This window comes from Amaranthus tricolor, chromosome 5 (genome assembly GCF_026212465.1).
Source record: "Amaranthus tricolor cultivar Red isolate AtriRed21 chromosome 5, ASM2621246v1, whole genome shotgun sequence".
NCBI lineage: Eukaryota > Viridiplantae > Streptophyta > Magnoliopsida > Caryophyllales > Amaranthaceae > Amaranthus > Amaranthus tricolor.
Window position 1 is genome coordinate 9,669,427 of NC_080051.1, and position 8,966 is coordinate 9,678,392.

Below are 8,966 nucleotides of genomic sequence, written 5' to 3' on the forward strand. Positions count from 1 at the left end.
TAAATTTACCCATTATTTTAAAGTATATTCACTTGTACATATTAGAACAAAATTTTGATGAACCAAAATCCTTTCTATGGTAACCCATGATGTTCATCACTTACACAAGCTATCACCATTTTCTTACACAAGCTAACCTTCTTCTACACTCCAAACTCTTACACATTCACTTACACACTCCAACTCTTACACATTCACTTACACACTCTAAATCACTTATACAAGTTAACCTTCTTCTATACTCCTGACACTCTTTTTCATACAATCTAATGAACTACAAAGTTGCCCAAACCCATTATAAATACCCCCCTTAGCCATGAGATCACTTACACCACCATCATCAAATCTTTCTAACATTCTTTCTTATATTTTCACTTCATTAAAATCTTACTACATTAATACCTTTATTAATTGAAGAAATTAAAGAACATGGAGCTTAGAACACTCTTTACTTAGCTTAAATCATCATCATTATTTTGGGAGTTGGGATTAATTATCTTTGGAGCATTATTATCTATCTTGGAGAATCTTATTTCTTATTATTTTTCTAATTAGTACTTAGTACTAATCCTTGGTGTTAGTATGGTATAACTTCTTACCCTACTCTTTTTATGAAATTTTACATTATATTTACTTTATAATATGCAAAGTATGAAATATGTTGATATATTTTAATGGAAATTAGTTTAATGAAATTATGATCAAGATTATATTAAGTATGTGTATGCTAAAAGTATTTATAGTATGTTAATCTAATAATCTTTGAACAAGTTTAGAAAGTTGAGTGCAAAATTATATTCTAGTGATATTAAGCATGATTTAAGTTATAAACTAGTGCTAGTATATTTATGAGTTCTATGTTACATTAGAAATGTTATTATATTTAAGAATTTATTTTATGTTAGAATTTTTGTATTAATATGTTTATGTTAGCCTTCAAACTAGTTTATAAGTTAGTAAGTTATTTTATGAACGTATTTTACTAACTATGATTATATTAAGAATATTGTATATTATACTTTATTCTGAGATTTAAGTTTATCCTTAAAGTTATAGTAAATTTCTAGGTTATTGTGTAAAGCTTTTATTTTTTTTTTTAGTGGTTATGTAAATTATTTAAATCTTGAATTTACTATAATAAATTAAATGAAGTTGTTTTATTAGTGAAAAAAAAGGCCCCGAAATACTCATAGGCCATTCGACCATTATCATATTAAAAAGAAAAAGAGTTTGATTTTTTTTTTATATTATTATAAGCTATTTTGTGATAATTTTAAAATAAAACCTTAAAAGTTATTTTTGAGAAAGCTTTATAAGTTGAAGTGTTTTTCTTGAATATATGAGATTTCATAATTAAAAAAAATAATAATAATAATAACTTTTGTGACATTTAATTATTTAGTACAAAATAATATTTTATCTGCTAACTATTTGACCAAAATTTATATAAAAAGACGTAAAAGTATTTTTAGTAAACTTGTTCTTAAACTATGTGTGAAATATTGATTTTTGTGAAATTATAAGTTTTATTTCTTTTATAACTAGAATGTTGATTTTTGCGAATCTAATAAGTTTACTTGTTTTTCCAAACTTGAAATAATTATTTTTGGTAAACTTGTTGAATTTTGAAAACTTATCCAAAGGTTGCAGTTTAACTTGAATTTTAATTAGAATGTTTGATTTTGTGAGGAGAATAAAGTTTTATTTATTTTAAAGTTGGAAATTTTGATTTTGGGGACTTATTTCAAGAGAAATAGATTTTTGTAGCTACTTGTGGAAAATACTAATTTGGAGACTATTAATAAAATATTAAGTTATTAGTGTGAATTTAGTGACCCATTAAAATAAAGTTATAAATAAAATTTAATGTGTAAAAATTAAGTAATGAACATATAAAGACGTAAAGATGAATTAAACGTTACGATTAAGAATTATATTAAATAAATGAAGTTACCACTTAGGTTGGTCAAATTCAAATTCAAAGTCAACTTGGAGTAATAAAAATGTGATGTACTTGTGTGAAATGTATTGATTGAATGACCCTGATAGTAAGGTAATGTCGAACCATGGACCGGCATGTAAAATCCCGGCGTCCGTGTTGGCCGGCACGTAAAATGCGGTGTAAGACAGGGGGTTCGCTACCTATCCTGTAGAGCTCGAGCATAAATATCGTATTGGAGGGGTGACGACTCCCACCACAGTTAGGGTTTAGGACTACGGTTCTCACCTAACCAGACCCTTACATATATCAGGTGTCATATTGATGTGCTTGTTGATCACTGATAAACTTGATTAGTGTTGATGCTATGATGCATGGTATGGTTATGAGTATTAACCAAATGAACTTACTCAAGTGTTAAGATTACCGAATTGTATAAGTGGCAGTGACGTACTTCTGTCTGGATCGAGAATGGTATCTTAATGACTTAAAAGTATGTAATAGAAAAAGAACATGGTAAAAATATACGGTGGTGTCAATTAAGTGTAAGTTCGTACTTAAATTATTATTTTGTAAATGTAGCGTATAATTTCCGTATTTTGAGCTGGATAGGAAGTTATGCTCGGCGTTAAGCGCTGACCGATTCAATCGGCTGTCATCCGTATCATGGATGGCAGCATTTTGCAGGATTTAGTTCAGGTTCCGATTCAGGCCGCAGCAATTACTATTTATCGAGAACTTAGCTGCTTTTTGTATCTTTATTGATCACTTGATGATGATGTATTTTTTTTTTCTTTTTGAGCAAACAATATTTCTTATCAGAGATAATATTTTACTTTTGTTTTAAACAATTTTAGTTTTATGATTTAAAGTTTTTAACAATTCGGCATTTTGAGACTTCTGCAATACTTTTTGTATTAAACATTATTATTAAATGTTAATTATGTATCGAGATTGTCTCGCTTGTTACACACCGGGATCGGTCTCTTTCAAGTAGTGATACTTGATTTCGGGTGCAATGGCAAGCCGGATTGTGCTTACCGCCTTCTTTCTCATTTGTGTCCATCGTGCTGCTTCTACATTATTTGGCTTTTTCTTCAATAGCGCATCATCGATGCCTTGTTGCACCAAAACATTTTCCACCGAGCTCTTTCATATGGAAAAATTTATTCTTCCATCAAACAATTGAATAGAGAAACTTTTCCCATCAGTCATTGTGTCTTTCTTGTTCTTTTAACCTCACTTTCACACCCCAAATAGCCCAAGACGCACTCCCGCTCTGATACCAATTGAAAGCAAAAGCCTTAAAGAGGTTCAATAATGAAAAACAAATGAAAAATATAATGCAAAATTGAACACAAGTGTTTATGAGGTATCTTGAATACTTCCCCCTCAAATATAGTTTATTATAATGAATTCAACAATTACAAGTATAATAAACCACCCTTATCTTGAGAACAATCTCTCAAGATCACAAATACTAAAGCAAAGTAAGAACATTCTCAAATTTCTAACAATGCAATAGCCCTCTCAACAATATGTGTGTTTGTGGTGAATGTTACTATGAGTGATGAATCTTATTTATAGCCAAGATATTCATCACTCTTAGTATTCCCTCATAAATCACTATAAACATACATGTAACAACTCAATTAACATCTAATTAACTATGACAATAAACATTACAATAAACAATAGAAGTAATGCACCACATTATTGCATAAACATTACAAATTCTGACCAAAAACAGAATCCAAAGTAGTATGCTGAACTTCCGCTCGACCCGAGCCACTACCTCGCTCGGTCGAGCGAGCTTCCAGAGAAGCTACTGACTTGTTCTGCACACCTTGCTCGACCGAGCCAACACCGCTCGACCGGTCGAGCAATACTTCACTCGATCGAGCGGTTCGGTCGAGCCACTCACTGTTCTGCTTCTTTATTTGTTGCTTTGATCAAGCAACTTTCAACAACCGTTCTAAACCTTAAACCACCCATATTCGACACATCTTTATCGACCCTCTCTAAAGTACAAGACAACGCATGTTCGATTATATGTTTAAAGTTAACGTCATCATTAAGATTATTGGTACTTGCTTTAACAGGTGTACTGATTGCTTGTTATATTTGGATGTTTTACCTGTTAAGAGATGCTATCGCAAATAAGAAGGAGGAACTGAATGCAACTATCATAGAGTTGAGAAAGAACTAAAACTTGTTGCAAGATAAATATACAATAGAAGAATATGTTATATTAGTGAGCTCAAATAACAATTTAGTAAATGCACTCAATTTTTAATATTTTTAAAGTAAGTAGATAAATTATCATCATCATGAGTAGAATCTGATGTATGACGTTTGTCTTTATGTGCGCTTAGCTTGATTTTTTAGAGGTATTGTCTATTACTAGTAGCTATACACCTTTAATTCTTGCATCCTTTATATTTTTTTAGCATATTAACATTTTAATATTTTTATTTATATTATTGTTAATAGAAATGCATAATATAGCATTATAAAATTTAATAGTATAACTTGAGGGAGCGCATGCGTAACACTCAATCCCGCAACTAATTTAAAAGAAAATTCAAAAAAGTAACATGCTTTATAAGTAGCGAGATTTTAGTTCTTTAAAACTCAATACAATAGTTTTAAATAAATTAAAAACTTTGAGGTTTTTCAAAGTTGAAGGGGTACAAATTAAATTTTTTATTTTAATTTTTAAATATATATTTCCTGAGTAATAAATATTAAAATTCTTCTATTAATTTTATTTTACAAGATTTCCATATATTTAAAGTAAAATATAGTTAAATGGGATGTTAATTAAATTGACTTAATGCATATTTAGAATATATTATTTTTTTATAGTTTTTAATACTCATTTAAACATATTAAATTTAAAAATAGTACCTTGAATAACGTAAAATTTTTAAATTAATTTAACATGTGGTCACTAAAATCAAAGAGATACAAGTATAAAGTTTTGACTTATACTAGGCAAAAATAAAATTAAATATTTATCTAATCATCACACTTTCAAACTTCAAGGTATTATAAATAGCTTTTTGAACTCTTTTATTTTATTCATTTTTTTTCTATCAGCTGAGCAAAGGTGTTATTTATTTTTCATGAATTTACAAAGGTTGAAGCTTTTTATTAAGTAGAAAGAGAGATTTACCATAACTAAAACAAAAATCTAACATAACTTTTATTTTAAGTACTATAATTAAATAAAAATTTAATTCAATTTTTAACTACATTAAAATCAATATTATAAAAATATCTTAAATTAAATTGTTAAAAATTAAATTTTCTTCTTTTATGTTAAAAAAAAAAAAAAAAAAAAAAAAAAAAAAAAAAAAAAAAAAAAAAACCTAAAAACTCTGTTTATGGCTAATGTCATTTTAAGGAGGTGTTTGGTTTAGTATTTTTTTCTATAGATAACAGATTCCATTAACACAATTTATTACTTGTTTTTTGTTATAAAAATTGAATAACCGTTATCATTACGTGAAGGTAATGATTACCATTACTTTGTTACCTCTTAAAATATTGTGGAAACAATTATCTTTTCTCTCTAAATTCTCACAAAATTATATACAGCAACCTCCATTATTAATGACCCCCCTTACTTCTATTGTTTGTTACCCTTACTTTTTAATTTTTTTTATACCAAACAACATTTAACAATAATACTTACTGTTACCTTTACCCTTTTTTATCTTCCCTTTCCATTCCCTTTCCTCTCTTAATACTAAACACTCCCTAAAACTCCTACTATCTATTCTACATTATTTTAATATGATTTACAAATATAAGCTTTTAGTTTGGGGACCCTTTGTTGTTACATGTTTTTAGTGAGAAATATTTAATGACATTTAATTTAAATTTCACTACTTTAAATTTGTAATGGTATATATAGTGGATTTATTGATATTTATTAGACCCTTTAGCACTATAATATAAAATCATACTAAAACTTTTCGTGACATAGCAATTAGTGACATTTTTCATAAATGTCACTATAAACTATAGTAACAATTACATCTATAACTAAAGGTCAAATAAAGTGTCACTAAATCACTTTATAGTGAAACTTAAAATAAAAACCAATAAGTATTACACTAAAAACATAAATCAGCTATATTTTTTTAATGTCACTAAATCTTATGTTACAAAAAATTTAATTTTGTTGTCAGCACGCCACCTAAAACACCCATGATTTTTTCTATAAAAATAGTAAAAAAGTAAAAGTATAAAAGGGCATTGATTCCTTGCGTTCTATTAATCCACTTAATTTTTGAGGCGTAATAATTTTCATTGTGGATGGTTTATATTTTCAATAATCTACAATCAAAGATGAATTTACGATATTATATTCAATATACAAAAACTTATCCAAAATATAGTTTTTAAAAAACTATACATTTTAATTTTTGTTATTTTACAAGGTAATACGAGCAATTTGACCGAAACTCTTCTCCACACGTTGACTTAATTTGATTTCTTCAGCGCAACGCAACGCTCTCTCAATGTGATAACCTCCTCCAATGCTTACTTCTCTTTCTAAATGACAACAATAACTCTCAAAAACACTCACATTTACATACAATTTAAATTTCATCAAGAACAAAAAATCCATTTCTAATTTGTTCAATTCCTTCGTTGTTAATCCTCCCACTCTTGCGAAATAAGAATTCCTATAATTCCTGCAACAAGTTTGCCAAAACCCTATGTCAGAATTTCAAATCCATAGACAAGATATAACTTTCTCTATTTACACACCTAAATTTAAGTAAATATTTATTTGAAAATAATAAATTCCTTTTAAATTATAAATTTCAATTATAAAATTATAAAGAAGAATTTCAAAATAATAGATTTTGGAAAATCATTTAAATTCACAAATTTTCCTACATTAAAAATAATAATGGAATTTATCTAATATTAAACTTGAGTCAATTTAAGATTTTCAATTAAAATCATCGTACCAAAAAATGAAATAGTTAGTTTTTAAATGTAACGTACCAAATTTCAAATTGGCAAGTGCATAATCTTGAGAGTAGAAAATAAAAAGGTATTCGAGTTTGTTTTGTTTTCTTTTTATTTATAAGAAAAATAATAATGTAAAATAAAACTCAAAAGAACTGAAAATGAGAAATTACTTACATATCCTCGACATATTTTGAAGCCACCATTATTGTCGTAATGAGAAGTCTATATACATTACTAGGGCTAATCTTGAAACCAAGGTAATTTTGGCATAATCTATCAATATAAACATATGCTACCACATAAACAGAGGGTCCAGCCTTGGTGTAACGGAATATCCGCTCCAAAAAAGATTGGATACTCATATCCGGAGCTTCAAGGGCATCAAAGACACGAATTCTCATGTCTCTCGACAATAACGCCCTTCCATTACTTTGACTTATCTTCTCATTTCTTGCCATATGTCGCTCGATTAAAGCCGCTAAGACTGATACCACTAAAGGCATGTTTGATTCATCTTGATACGAATAAAGATCTAATCTTAATTTTCTTGGGGATATGTTTATTTTTGTATTTGAACCCATTTAAATAAATTTTTAATTTTATAGTTTTTGAATTTGAATTGATAGAAAACAGAGAGATATTTTTTGAAGGCAATAGCTTGAGGATTTGTTAGCTTTGGAATGAAAATGAAAGGGCGTGAGGAACGTATATATAGTGTGGGATGGTGAGAGCATTTAGTTGGCCATAAATATTATTTTGTTATTGGTGAATACGTCCAAATGATATGGGAAGGTGGATGGAAAGATCGGTGGACAAAAAATTTAAAAAATAAATATGACAACCTTTATTAAAGGCATAGTACAGACAAGGTTAGCATAGGCATTCCGTTTTTAAATGATTTATACAATGCTAATACATGAAAATCTTTATAAAATCTTGGGGAGGGGCCATGAAATCGTATGATATAAATTAGTGCAGGTTCTAATTCAGGGTTAAAAAATGAACTCGCCGACACTTAGCTAAAGGCCGTATTCTATTTTATGTGCTCATCAATTATAATGTAGACAAATATCTCAAAAGACAAATACAAAATTATCCTGTAGACAAAGGCTACTAACATGAATGGGTACAAAAGAAGTTGACTGCATTTATACAAGGATTCTGCCTAGAGATTTCTGTTTTATAATATTATACTCTTGATTGAATTTTAGTTTTTTTAGTTTTACCGAGTTTATGTTTCATTGACATTCATCGTACTTATACCTTGTATATTCTGCTTATCGAAAATTCACTATAATATAATTTGCTTTTAGTAGGATATATTTAGCGATATTTAATTTATATGTCATTACTTTAAATTTCTAATAGTATATATAATGAATTTAGTGACACTTATTAGACCCTATAGTAGCATAATAAAAAATCATACTATAGCTTTTTCGCGACATAGGATTTAGTGACATTTCTCATAAATGTCACTATAGACTACAGAAAATATTACATATGCCACTAAAGGCTAGATAAAGTGTCACTAAATCACATTATGATGGAACTTAAAATAAAAACCAACAATTATTACACTAAAAATATAAATCAGTGACATTTTTCAATGCTACTAAATCCAATGTCGCAAAAACTTAAATTTATTGTAATGACTATAATCAAGCTTCATACTCATAAAAAAATGCAATCAAAAAGTCCCTTTTAACTCAAGAAAAATCATTAGAAGTTTCATTGACATTCACTTGTTGATTAATGTTTGGTTAGTTTGTTTTGATTGTTTAGTAAATATTAAAATTGATCATTGAATTTCTAATTTATAAAGCTAATAAAGAAATTAAACACTCATTATTATTCATTATTCTTCTGTTTTATTCTATCCATTTAAATATTTTATGTTAAGAGTGAAAAACTTGACTAAAATTTTGAGAGATGCAGAGAAGATAAAGGGAAATTTCACGTGGAAATCCTAAGGTTTTAGGTGTTGCATGTGGTATCTAAAATCTTTTAAAAATCCATGCAAAAACACTGA

At 28.0% G+C, this 8,966-nt stretch overlaps 1 protein-coding gene across 1 annotated transcript; it reads right to left on the reverse strand.

Annotated features, from left to right (window-relative positions):
* Positions 1-6,287: 6,287 nt before the first annotated feature.
* On the reverse strand, positions 6,288-7,627 carry LOC130812896 (cyclin-U2-1-like). The gene is made up of 2 exons (XM_057678535.1): positions 7,109-7,627; positions 6,288-6,648 (listed from the first exon to the last, which is right to left on the reverse strand). The coding sequence occupies exons 1-2, from the start codon at positions 7,513-7,515 to the stop codon at positions 6,384-6,386; spliced, it is 672 nt and encodes a 223-aa protein (XP_057534518.1). The 5' UTR covers positions 7,516-7,627; the 3' UTR covers positions 6,288-6,383.
* Positions 7,628-8,966: the final 1,339 nt, after the last annotated feature.